Consider the following 14,022-nt stretch of genomic DNA (forward strand, 5'->3'; position numbering starts at 1 on the left):
ATATATGCTCTGTTATTATTCATTATTGAAATTTAATTTAGACTTTTTATTTCTGCAATTATTAAGTTAAACGAACATTTTCTACTCGTCTAAAACGTCACCTCCTCTTCTGTTTATATCTTTTCTTAAAAAAATTATATAGGAACTAACAAATACAATAATTTCTTATCTTAATATTTCAGAGATTTTTTTATTTATCATTTTTACATATCACCAAATCCATATAAATTCATATAAATTAATTACAAATAAATAAAAATATTGATACAAGTGAAAAAAGAAGTAAAAACATTCGGTAGAAATTTAGAAATAATAGTTAAACGAAAACAAAAATCTTTAAATTTTAATATTTAGAAAGAAACAGAGGGAGTATTGAAGCTCTTCTAAGCACCACCGGTGGAATTGACCTGAAAGCAAATGCCCTTAAAAATTGGTCTTTTTCTTTTGATTTTTCATCTTAAAGCATATGTTTTGTATGTTTATCTCAGTGGGGATGCCCACAGGAGATGAGTTGTTTTTAATACCATTTAACGGCTAATATTAGTTTTTGATTAATTCTTGGTAATGTCCATTACAAACATCTCTTATCTTCATTTCCATAATTCAAAGTGGAAAATCAATAAATGCCCCATTTATCTAAATACTGATATGCATGTTCATCACAATAATATGGCATGATTCAAATTATTAGATTGATTAAGTTTTCATTTTTACAAAGTAATTGAATGAGCCTGATATAAGGTCCTCATCCTCTGGATAAGATCCTGATGTAGAAGGAGACAAATGTGAAAAGGGAAAGAAAAAGAAAAGAACAGAAAGAAAGCTATGTGTGGATGGAGGGCTGTGTTTTTTTGACTCTCTCATCTTTTCAGAAAAGAAGATGAATGTGTTCTACAAATGCCAAAACTTAGGAGGTTAAAAAGGAAGACTTCTCTTCCATTCTGTTGCGTCATGATCAATCAAAACAACAACAAAAATTCTGTTCCATGGAGTTATTAATCTTACGTAGTCTTCTCTTTGTTCTTTCTTACAACCCATCCCTGATGTCTACTACTATTACTTCTTGGGTGAAAAATAAATTAGTCTCAAATTATTTTTTTCATTTTTTTCCATTAATCCTTCCTATAATTGGTTAAAGGATAAAACAAGTAAAATATTTACTTTACACTTTTAGAAAAAGGTCTCAAATTCATTTTTTTACTATTAATATTTTTCTACTAAATTAAGTATAAAATTATGTTTAAGACAAGAGGTCTCAAAAAAGTTTTTAGTATTAATATACTTATTAAATTAATTATAACATTATGTATAAGATAAAAGAAGCCTAAAAAACATATTTTACTATTAATATAACTCGATTAAACTAGTTATAGCTTTAAGTTCAAAAATAAAATGTGATTAGATTATTATTAGTTTCTGTTGATTTTTATTGGTATTAAAAGTGATAATTAATGAGTTAAAACTTTTTTTAAACAAAAAAGACGATGTTCTTTTATAATTAATATGGAATCTATTTTTTTCGATCTCTATGTGACTTCTCTTGTCTTTCCTTACTTTTTTTTTTATTTTCTTCCAAGATTTCTTTTTGTTTTTAGAGGTTTTGAAGATTACATTCCTTAAATTTTATGTCACCTGTGTGAGCTAATTTTTTTATCCTCATTTGTGGTCAGTATATTTTTTTCTTTTTATTTATGGTGTTTTTACTTTTATTTTGTTTTGAATTTGTATTGTAGTTAGAAATACATTTCTTTTGTACCGTTTTGATTTACAGATTTTGAGAGCTTTTTTCTTTCTGGATATATCTTATTGAGGAATTATATTTGTTCTATAAAACTATTAGTTAGATAGATTATGGTATAGTCTTTTGGTGGATAATATATTAATTGAAGCATAATTTAAAGTTGAGTTTTATGTAGAAAGATAAGTTTAGGAAAGAAAAAGACTTATTATGAGTTGAAAATTAAATTGTAAAATTTCTTCATGAATCATTTGGAATTGATTACTTTTTGTATATCGTAGATAAATCAAGTATCACACTTCAAAGTAGATTTAAACAATTTAAAAAATATGAAAATACACTACAATATTTTTTATAGACCACACTAAATTAGACAATGGTATAAACAACATTTTTATAAATATTGTATAAATATCAATAAAGCCCATGATTATATAACTGATGCTTAAAACTATGTAGGCAAAACTAGTAAAAATGTGGTCTAAAAATATAAGTGAGGTCTAACATCAACATGAAAAAACTATTGTCTATTGTGAGAATTTTAAGCAACGGTTTTAAAAGTATCATCGTACTAAAAATCGTTGTCTATTAGCCATAACTACACTCACATGTACCACACCTAAAAAATTGTGGTCTAATCTTTAGACCATGATTTTTATAATTTAGATCACAATTTTATGTCGTTGTCTAAAGTGATTTTTGTTGTAGTGATATTTTTGAGTTTTTATTTAATGTTAAAGAATTAAAGTCGTTAGATTGTACTTTTTATTTGAAAGAAAAATACTTAAACCTTAAAAAATCTTTAAAATATGATAATTTGTTGGATATTGATAGATTCGATTTATTTTCAGAAATAAATATTTTAAGAAGAATTATAGGTTTGGAAAATGATAAACTAATTCACATTTTTAATTGTACAAAAAAATAGATTCTTTTTTAGATGCATATATATATATATATATATATATATATATATATATATATATATATATATATATATATATATATATATATATATATATCTTATATAATGATGTTAACGATCTCAGCCTATGTCTGTTGTTTCAGCTGAGAGGAGTTTCTTAGAACTAAAAATAATAAAAGCTTAATGTCTCAAAAAAAATTAAACGAATTAACCCTATTATTTATGAAAAATAAATGTTAAATGAAATTGATTGTGATAATTTAATAAATAATTTTTCATAAAAAAAGCTCAAAAAATAATTTTTAATTAAAAAACTTCATTTTTAAGTTTTCTTTAGGTCTTTCAAACTTTTGAACCGCCACGCTCCTTCCTAGTATTCCCATCATTATTCCGATATTACAATGACATGATGTTGGCATATCTCACACTTCCCAATTACAAAATACCAAAAATAAGGAACAACATAACATAAATATGGTGTGACACAAATTTAAAGGATAATACATCCGATTCAATTTACAGTCATTACACTACACTTACAGGGTTAGATTTGTATTGAAATTACTTGTCTAAAAATTTTCGTATTTTTGTATTAAAATGATTTTTGATCGAATGATGTTGTGTATCTAGATTTCAGATATGATTATAGTCAAATATTGTAACATAAAAGCTTACTACACCATTACCAAATATCATGCTAACATCAAATTAGATGATGCATTTAGAATCCGCTTGAAACTTGGTATGCATCATGCTATTTGTTGCGTGGAAGTACCTGCGAGGTACATTTTCCACAAAAAGATTACACTTCATGTAATCCTTCAGATTTTCATCATTATCCAGAAACTTTTTCTATTTCAATTTCGATCAATGATCATCGGATTTCTCAAAACTGGACTTGGTAGATTTATAAACTTTGTAATACTACATTCACCACAATTAAGACAAGGAAAAGAAAATAGCATACTAAGTATCATATTTGCATGAGCTGATTTATTCTTTGGCGAGTCCTAAACATAGTGTTCATTTTGAGCATGTAATAAAGTTAACCCCCAAACATTCTCACAAGCGATTTTGGCTTTCCCATGAAAAACATAAAACTTCCAATCCCCACTCCAAATACTGTTCCACAACCATATCCTATAGCCACTGCTTTCCAACCAAATCCAAATTTCTCTTCTCTCCACAAGCTTTGTGAAGGTCGAGGATGTCCATCATGCTTCTGGCTGCATTTAATTGACAATGGAACTCCACATAAGTCCAAGTTTCCCTTATAGGAATCATTCAAAAAAGAATCAAACTGCTTTCCTCTGGGTATTTCTCCCTCAAGATGATTATAGGAAAGATTCAGTGCTTCAAGAAAGTTCATATTCACCAAATTTGTAGGAATCCTACCAGTGAGCATATTTGACGAGAGATCCAAAGACTCCAATATTGTCAAATTTCCCATAGATTGGGGAATAGGACCACTCAATCTATTGTGGGAGAGGTTAAGTCCTCTGAGTGCTTGAAGCTCACCAATTCCTTTTGGAATCTCTCCTTCAAATTTGTTTCCTGATAAATCAATGCTCATAAAGTTTATTGGAATTCTTATGAATAGCATGCTAATACCTTTTGTTGTTACAGTCATAGGTGGGCATGGTATGTATATCTGTGAGCCAAAAACCTCATATTTAGTAACATTCCTCATAGATTCAAAACTTTGTATGTACTCTTCGGAAATTGGGCCGCTGAAATTGTTGGATGAGATATCAAAAACATTTAAAATAGGAAATGCATACTTGGTCTTGTTGAACATGGCAATTGGACCGTGCAACTTATTAGCCCGCAAAATCAATATTTTCAAAATTGGTAGAGTTTGAAGCCAATGGGGAAATGTATCTTCCAGTTGATTGTTGCCAAGATTTAAAACGCTCAGTCGCATGCAGTTGGACAATGATTCTGGCAAAGGACCTTCAAATCGGTTGTCATTGAGATTCAGAATTCTGAGATAGTTCTTTGCAAAGGTATTTGGTAAAGTACCATTAAGTCTGTTGCTTTCTAGACTCAAAACGGAAAGGAACATTGACCTCACAAGGCATTGTGGAATGGTGCCTGTCAACTTGTTGTTGGACAACACGAGAGCGTCAAGGGTAGTTGCATTACAAATTGACGAAGAGATAGCACCAGTGAGTAAATTGAAACTTAGATCAAGATATCCGAGTTCCTGGTTCCTAGAGAATTGGTCCACTGGTGTTGTCAAAAAGTTTCGGTCTAGGCTTACATATTCTAAAGAATCCATTTCATGCAACCAGTTGGGCACTTTTCCATTCAACTTGTTGTCGGACAAAGAGAGATATAGCAAAGCTGGGGTTTTTCTTGATAATTTTGGAAATTCAGTCAAACCCATGGAAGACAAGTCCAAGTACTGCAAGCTGGAGAAACTATAATTGACGTTTGATTCAAAGTTTAGTGATAATTGACTTAAATTTGAAAGGTAAAGATATTCCAGATTTTGGAACTTGGAGAAGAGTGAAAAATTGACAGAACCACTGAAGTTGTTCCATGACAGAGATAACTGATTAAGGTTGACAAGGTTGAAAATTGATTCTGAAATATTGCCCTGTAGCTTGTTGTCACTCAAATATAGATTCCGCAAGGAATATGACGAGATTAAAGGCATACGCCCCGTGAACTGATTATAAGATAGATCTAATTCTTCCAACGATGGCAAAGAGAAACACCAAGAAGGAATTGTACCATTTAGCAAGTTGTCAGTCAACCTTAATGTAGTTAGATTTGAAAACCCAGTTATTTTGTTGGGCAGAGGTCCCTCTAATCTGTTACTCGATATATCCAAGTAAATGAGGTGTTGAAGATTTGAAATTGTTGATGGCACCTCACCTTGGATATTGTTACCACTCAAATCCAATTCTTCAAATTTGTTTGACTGATGAAATACATTCGGTATTTGACCACTGAGATGATTACAACAGAGACGCAGAATATTTAGATGTGGAAGGGTTAAGAGAGAGGGTGGAATTGAACCGTTGAGGTGGTTGTATGAGAGGTCCAATAAAGTAAGATGTGTGAGGTTAGAGAAAGAAGGAGGGATTGTCCCTTGGAGATCACAAGCTGAGATTTCTAAGACATTGAGAGAAGCTGAACTACAACTCAGGTCCGGAAGTTGGCCATGAAGATCAATATTACCTGATAGATATAGGTGTTGCAGATTTGGCAAACAAAGAATGTCATCTGTCAACTTTCCCTTTAACTCAGTTGCTCTAAGACTAGTTGCTCTAAGACTTAGAGTGATCAAAGAGGAAGACAGATTGAGTGACGTCATTGAAGTTGATGACAAATCATTATAATTCAAAACTAGCACCCTTAAATGGGTTGCATTTTGGATCATCCTCTTCCATGTGCCTTCTTCCCACCATAACTTAAACTCATAATAACCATGTTGAGAGAGATCAAGTGATTGTAATTTGGAAAGATGTGAGATTTGGGAAGGAATTTCACCTTGAAAGTTTGAAGAAGACAAGTTGAGGTGTGTGAGGCTCACAAGCTCACCTATGGTGGATGGAATTTGAGAGTTGGAGAAGTCATTGAAAGCAAGATTGAGTGATTGCATATGAGAAAGACCGAAAAGGGTACTGTTTGCATTGATTTTACCCTGAAGCCCAGCACATGCGAGGTCTAAGGCAATGACATGACCAGAAATGGGGTGACAGGTCACTCCAGACCAAGAGCAGCAATCTGTTCCATTTTCCCATATTTTTATGTTTGGATAAACCTCATCACAATTACCATAAAAATAACTAATGGTTAAGGAGGCCTTGAAGTGAAGCAATGCAAGGTAGTCATGGGGGTGACACAAGGAATGGGAGAATGAAAAAGGAAAGAGCAGCAACACAGGAAGCAACCACCCCATTTCCATGGACGATTTCATTCTAACTTCTCTGCACTCTACGGTGGTCACACATACTTGGAAAGATAAGAAATTAAAGATGAATATTTATAGCCAAATTAAAAAGTTGAGACAAGGATTTTGTGGCTAAAATTAAGCTTTGATTGTGGTCCTAGACTCATAGCTTGTAAAGCTTTACCTTTAGTGAAGTGAAATTTTTTTTTGTGCTATAGCTTTGAGAGTGAACCACTTTGGACATATCTGCATCTACGCCATTCATCCTAGTAAATTCGTCAGGAACAATTCTATTGGAGTCACATTTCTAACCCTTCTCTTCACCTAATTAGAAGCCTTCCACATATACCAACAAAGATGCATGACTTGGGTTTCTATTTCGCTTCATGAAATCCAAATTTATTTCACATCATATTCCTTGTAATGGTAGAACAATTGGCTACACCATTTTTTCATGATTTACTAATCAATGGAGTGAGTATAACATGCTGATAAGCACACGTATGGTCTGAAAAATTTGGAGTTTCTGTATCTTTAATTATTATGTCAAACAAATAGTTTGAGATTTCTACCCTATCCATTACACATCATTCCTAGAATACTGCCACTCACATTGACTTGGAAGTCATGTGGGTCAAAGACGACCCAGTTATGCTCTGATATTATTCATCAATGGAATCTAAAGTTTTTATATCTGCAATTATTAAGTTAAACCTTCTGTTTCTACTCATCTAAAACGTCACCTCCTCTTCTGTTTTTATCTTCTTTTTTAAAAATTATTTAGGAACCAACAAATACAATAATTTTCTATCTTAGTGAAATAATTCAAGAGATTTTTTTTTATTTACCATTTTTACATATCACCAAATACACATACATGCATATAAATTAATTACAAATAAATAAGAATATTGATACAAGTGAAAAAACAAGTAAAAATATTCAAGTAGAATTGACCTGAAAGTAAATTTTATTAATCTTACAGAGTCTTTCCTCTGTTTTATCTTTCAACCCATCCCTGTTGCCTACTATTATTCCTTTCTTGGGTGGAAAATGTAATTGGATGATTCTGATTAAAAAGTCCTCATCCTCTGCATGAGATCATGTACATTTATAAACAAGGAAACAAATGTGAAAAGGAAAGAAAAGAAAAATTTCTGTTAAATGCCAAAACTTATGAGGTTTAGGAGGTTAAGAAGGAAGACTTCTCTTCCATTCTGTTGCTTCATGATCAATCAAACAGACAAAAATTCTGTTCATGGAGTTATTGATCTTACAGAGTCTTTCCTCTGTTTTTCTTTAAACCCATCCCTGTTGTCTACTTTTATTCCTTTTTTGGGTGGAAAATGCAGTCAGGAATTAATTTTCCCATTTTTCTATAACTCCTCCCTGCTTCTTCCAATCATTATTTCGATATTACTATGGCATGATGTTGGCACTATATCACACTTCCCTATTACAAAATACCAAAAATAAGGAACAAAATAACATAAAAATGGGTTTGGTGGCACAGGTTTGAGGGTAGATTTAGTAGATATCAAGAAAAGCAAATAAAATGAAAAACGTAATGAAGGATAATACATCTAATTCAATGTACAGTCATTACAGTGTACTTGCAGGGTTAGATTTGCATTGAAATTACTTGTCTAAAAACATTCGTATTATGTATTAAAATGATTCTTGATCCAATGATCAAAACATCTTATGGTTGTGTATACAGATTCCATATATGATTTCAGCAAAATAATGTAACATAAAAGCTTACTATACCATTACCAAATATCATGCTTACATCAATTTATATGATGCATTTAGAATCCGTTTGTAATCCAAAACACATACTTGGAGAGATAAGAAATTAAAGATGAATATTTATAGCTAAATTAAAAAGTTGAGACAAGGTTTTTGTGGGTAAAATTAAGCCTTGATTGTGGTCCTAGGCTTCTGCTATAGCTTTGAGAGTGAACCACTTTGGACATATTTGCATGTACGCCATTCATCCTATTAAATACGTCAGGAACAATTCTAATGGCATCACATTTCTAACCCTTCTCTTCAACTAATTAGAAGTCTTCCACATATACAAACAAAGATGCATGACTTGGGTTTCTATTTCGCTTCATGAAATCAAAATTTATTTCACATCATATTCCTTGTAATGGTAGAACAATTACATTCTGATAAGCACATGAATGGTCTGAGAAATTTAGAGTTTCTGTATCTTTAATTATTATGTCAAATCAATCCATTACGTATACTGCCCCACTCATTATGGGTCAAATACGACTCAGTTATGCTCTGATCTTATTCATCAATGAAATTTAGAGTTTTTATTTCTGCAACTATTAAGTTATACTTTTTGTTTCTACTCATCTAAAACGTCACGTCTTATGCTGTCTTTATCTTATTTTTTAAAAAAATATGTAGGAACTAACAAATAAAATAATTTTTTATCTTAATAATTCAGAGATATTTTTTATTTATCATTTTTACATATGATCAAATCAACATACATTCATATAAATTAATTACAAATAAATAAAAATATTTATATACAAGTGAAAAGAGAAGTAAAAATATTCGGTAGAAATTTAGAAATAATAGTTAAACAAAAACAAAAATCTTTAAATTTTGATATTTAGAAAGTAACAGAGGGAGTATTAAGCATAAGATTAAATACTTAGAAATGCCCAATTTATCTTAATATTGATATGCATGTTCATCACTATGGGATGATTCAAGGGTTTAGATTCATTAAAATTTCATTTTACACAAAAGTAATTGGATGATCCTGATAAAAAGTCCTCATCCTCTGCATGAGATCATGTACAAGGAAACAAATGTGAAATGGGAAAGAAAAAGAAAAGAACAGAAAGGAAGCTATGTGAGGTGGCTTGTGTGGATGGAAGGGTGTGTTTATTTGACTCTCATCATTTCAGAAACAGAACAGAAAAGATAAATGTGTTCTACAAATGCCAAAACTTTGGAGGCTTCCATTCTGTTGCTTCGTGATCAATCAAAATAATGAAAATTCTGTTCAATGGAGTTATTAATATTAGAGTCTTTCCTCTGTTTTTACTTTCAACGCATCCCTGTTGTCTACTACTATGATTCATTTTTTGGGTGGAAAATTCAGTCTGGAATTAATTTTTCCATTTTTCTATAACTCCTGGTTCTTCCCATCATTACTTCGATATTTCCATGGCATGATGTTGGCACTATATAAAACTTCCCTATTACAAAATATCAAAAATAAGGAACCAAATAACATAAAAATGGGTGTGGCACAAGTTTAAGGTAGATTTAGTAGATATCAAGAAAACTAAAGAAAATAAAAAACGTAATAAAGGATAATACATCCAATTCAATGTACAGTCACACTGCACTTACAGAGTTTGATTTGCATTGAAATTACTTATCCAAAAACTTTCGTATTTATGTATTAAAATGATTCTTGATGATCAAAACATCTTATGGCTGTGTATACAGATTCCAAATATGACTTCAGCAAAATAATGTAACATAAGAGCTTACTATACCATTACCAAATATCATGGTCAATTTATACGACGCATTTAGAATCTTTTTGTAACTTGATATGCATCATTCTATTTGTTGGGTGGAAGTACATTTTCCATACAAAAATCACAATTCATGTAACCCTCCACATTTTCATCATTATCTAGAAGCTTTTTTGTTTCAATTTCTATCAGTGACCATCGGATTTCTCAAAACTGGACTTGGACCTCATGGTATACTCAGCAACAAGCTGAGCAAAAGATGATGACTTGTTCTCCAGCAACCTTGTTGGGGAGTCATACTCCTCAATAAGTCCTGCACCAATGTCTAGCCAAATCAGAAAATGAAACATCAAGCTGCAGAGAATATCAATGCTATATGAAGAATGAGAGCGTTTCCTAACCTTGACTAAGAAGCAGAACCATATCACTGTCAAGAACTGAAGTTATTCTGTGTGCAATGGTAATAACTGTGGAGTCAGCAAAATGTTTCCTAAGAGTTTTCTGAATCAAATTATCCGTAGCTGTATCGACTGATGCAGTGGCTTCATCAAGAACCAAAACCTTGCTTTTCTTAAGCAGTACCCTACCAAGGCAGACCAACTGTCTCTGACCCATACTCCAATTCTCACAATTCTCACTAACTACACCATCAACTTCAATGTTAGCAATAAGTTTCATATTAGATTTATTATTACATTTATTTTCAAGAAGGTTTCAAGACAAACCTTTGGAGTCAAGCTTTCCTTCTTTCTTTCTAACTTCGTCTCCAAGTTGACATTTATCCAAGGCCTGTTTCAACAGAATGTCAACGAGTGAGCACAATACAAATTGTGAAGAACGCTTACAAGTATAATCTTTTATACCAACCCACCTCCCAAATTTGATCATCAGTGTATTCTTCAAGAGGGTCCAGATTATTTCTTATTGTCCCTTCAAACATGGTAGGATCCTGAGGAATAATGCTTAGTCTAGACCTCAAATCATGAAGTCCAATCGAAGAGATGTTGATGTTGTCGATCATAATTTGCCCTGCAGCAGGCTCAACAACTCGGAAAAGCGTTTGTATGAGAGTGGATTTACCACTTCCTGTTCTCCCAACAATGCCAGTTTTCAGTCCTCCGTGGAATTTGCACGTAAGGCCACACAACACAAGTGGAAGATGTGGAGCATAGCGAACCTTCAAAATGGGCAAAAACATCACTTTAAACATAGCACAGAACACCGAGTACAGTTTATGTTATGAAATATGTTGGCATGATTCTTTTTGTTTCAGAAGCTAACTTCTAACCATTTAATAAAAGAAAACTTTGGCATGACTTTCATGAATCAAAGGACCACAAAATGAAATAGAAAAGAAGTACAGAAGCAGAAATATATAATAGCTCAAACTACCTGCAAATCTTGTATATCAACCTCGCCATTTGAGGGCCAAGAAGGATCTGGCCGATTTTCATCTATAACAAGGGGAGGCTCACTAGGAATACAAGTATACTGAAGTATTCTTTCCACTGATATAATTTTATTCTCCATATTCCAGAGATTCCATATCATCCAAGCTTGTATCTCGTTCAAATTTAGTCCATACGTAACCGCTAAACCAGCAAGGCCTTCAAAATCACATAAATAGCATAAAACGGAAAAAATTATGTTCAGTTCCATATTACATTAGCAGAGTAAGTTTTGATTTGTAACGAGTTACCAGATTGGAATAACACACCTGGATCTATCAATCCCACTGGAATAGATATTAAAAATATTAAGGAAAAGACAAAAGTGATAAGAGACAACATGTCTAAGCGGAAGCACAACCATTCCATGGCACCAGCAATGTTGAACTTTGGCCGAGAATACCCATCACTCAGTTTCATATTTGTTTCCTGAAATCTCGATTGCTGATCAAAGCTTCTAATGGTTGAGGTACCAGAAATTGTTTCAGAAAAGTGTTGAATGATTGGTGCTTTGCAGACTCCAACTAAACGTGACAGTTCTCGAGCTGATGGAATATAATTTTGCTGCAGAATTTCAAATTTGTAAGATCTTAGCAATCATCATAAAATATTGTATAATGGAGCAAATTCTGAAAAATAAACTTGGTACGTAATCTTTGCAGGTAAACTATCATCGAAAAAAACGAAGCAGTGCAAGAAATATATGCCACCTTATTATCAAAGTCTACAGGCTCAGATTAATACCGGATACCAGATGCTCATTGTGACTACAGGAATAAAGACAAGGAAAACTTGCCATGCAGCCTGAGACATCACTGCTATAATTCCAAAAAGTTGGATCATAATGAAGGCAAATGATGCAATTTGATAAGGAATGTCTGTATCCAATGCACTCTGATCTGGAGAAGCCTGCAAGAGAACATTACATAGCACAAGTGACATAGTATTATACACACAAAATTCTTATCTTTAACAATCAAGAGAAAAATGGGAAAAAAATGAGGTATACATACTGTGTTAAGGTATTGACTTCAAAATCATTGTGGACAAAGACGACACAGATATGCTCTGTTATTATTCATTAATGAAATTTAATTTAGACTTTTTATTTCTGCAATTGTTAAGTTAAACAAACAATTTTGTTTCTACTCGTCTAAAACGTCATCTCCTCTGCTGTTTTTTTATCTTTTTTTAAAAAAATTATATAAGAACTAACAAATACAATATTTTTTTATAATTTTTATTTAGTTATATAGAAATTATTTATTTATTTTGCTAAGAATTTATTATAGTTTTTCAGCAGAAAATATTTTTTATATTGATTAAAACTGAAAAGATAATTTTATATAAGTGAAATTAATACGAAAGTGTTAATACCTGACTTCTTAGAGTGTAGAAATATTTATATTATTAAGGAATCAACTACAGTCAGTTTTTTTTTTATTTACGAAATATTATTTGCTGCTAATAAAAAAGCACATGTTAACGAATAATTAAAAAGAATGACAATACTTCGGACAAAAGAAATATTGCTTATTAAAAAAAATCAATTTAATTGAAGATGTTTTTATATGCATGATGCAATGAGTAAATAAATGAAAGATTATTATAAAGGATAATTTAACTTTCAATTTGAAGGTTAAACGTAGAAAAGAGAGAACACAAACTTGCTAGATTATTATTTGATTACATTTGCATGAGCTGATTTATTCTTTGACGAGTCCTCAACACAGTGTTCCTTTTCAGCATCTAATCAACTTAACCCCCAAACATTCTCACAACCGATTTTGGCTTTCCCATGAAAAATATAAAACTTCCAATCCCCACTCCAAATACTGTTCCACAACCGTATCCTATAGCCACTGTTTTCCAACCAAATCCAAATCTCTCTTCTCTCTGCAAGCTTTGTGAGGGTGGAGGATCTTCATCATGCTTCTGGCCGCATTTCATTGTCAATGGATCCCCACACAGGCCCAAGTTTCCCTTATAGGAATCATTCGAAAAAGAACAAAATTGCTTTCCTTTGGGTATTTCGCCCACAAGATGATTATAGGAAAGATTAAGTACTTCAAGAAACTTCATATTCAGGAATTCTGCAGGAATCCTACCGGTGAGCATATTTGAAGAGAGATCCAAAGATTCCAACATTGTCAAATTTCCCATGGATTGGGGAATAGGACCCCTGAGTCTGTTGTGGGAGAGGTTAAGTCCTGTGAGTGCTTGAAGCTCTCCAATTACTTTTGGAATCTCTCCTTCAAATTTGTTTCCTGATAAATCAATGCTCACAAAGTTTATTGGAATTTTTTTGAAGGGCATGCTAATACCTTTTGTTGTTACAGTCATAAGTGAATAAACTAGTTCAATAATAAGTGGGATGGCAATGTATTCCTGTGGAATGCCAACCGCATCGTGTTGAACAACATTCTTCATGGATTTAAAACTTTGTATGTAGTCTTCTGGAATTGGGCCGCAGAAGTTGTTGGATG

At 32.1% G+C, this 14,022-nt stretch overlaps 2 protein-coding genes across 2 annotated transcripts; both read right to left on the reverse strand.

The window, feature by feature from the left end:
• Window positions 1-3,525: 3,525 nt before the first annotated feature.
• Window positions 3,526-6,614, reverse strand: LOC114193636 (receptor-like protein 6). The gene has a single exon (XM_028083511.1). The coding sequence runs from the start codon at window positions 6,592-6,594 to the stop codon at window positions 3,709-3,711; it is 2,886 nt and encodes a 961-aa protein (XP_027939312.1). The 5' UTR covers window positions 6,595-6,614; the 3' UTR covers window positions 3,526-3,708.
• A 3,471-nt stretch (window positions 6,615-10,085) lies between these two features.
• Window positions 10,086-13,989, reverse strand: LOC114195183 (ABC transporter C family member 3-like). Its single transcript, XM_028085573.1, has 8 exons — window positions 13,308-13,989; window positions 12,281-12,500; window positions 11,806-12,100; window positions 11,481-11,695; window positions 10,960-11,265; window positions 10,814-10,877; window positions 10,490-10,729; window positions 10,086-10,401 (listed from the first exon to the last, which is right to left on the reverse strand). Exons 1-8 carry the CDS (start codon window positions 13,964-13,966, stop codon window positions 10,277-10,279), a joined length of 2,124 nt encoding a protein of 707 aa, XP_027941374.1. The 5' UTR covers window positions 13,967-13,989; the 3' UTR covers window positions 10,086-10,276.
• Between the last annotated feature and the right edge of the window lie 33 nt (window positions 13,990-14,022).

Source organism: Vigna unguiculata, chromosome 8 (assembly GCF_004118075.2).
Source record: "Vigna unguiculata cultivar IT97K-499-35 chromosome 8, ASM411807v1, whole genome shotgun sequence".
In the NCBI taxonomy this organism is placed as follows: domain Eukaryota; kingdom Viridiplantae; phylum Streptophyta; class Magnoliopsida; order Fabales; family Fabaceae; genus Vigna; species Vigna unguiculata.

What these genes read in the sequence shown, in the direction of transcription:
- LOC114193636 (XM_028083511.1), bottom strand. Translation starts at nt 6,594, where the DNA reads ATGAAATCGTCCATGGAAATGGGGTGGTTGCTTCCTGTGTTGCTGCTC.
- LOC114195183 (XM_028085573.1), bottom strand. Translation starts at nt 13,966, where the DNA reads ATGAAGAATGTTGTTCAACACGATGCGGTTGGCATTCCACAGGAATAC. An exon ending in CCAAAATCGGTTGTGAGAAT is followed by an intron (nt 12,501 to 13,307) that starts GTTTGGGGGTTA and finishes TTGTTAAAGATA; the next exon opens with AGAATTTTGTGTGTATAATA. An exon ending in CAATGAGCATCTGGTATCCG is followed by an intron (nt 12,101 to 12,280) that starts GTATTAATCTGA and finishes GAAATTCTGCAG; the next exon opens with CAAAATTATATTCCATCAGC.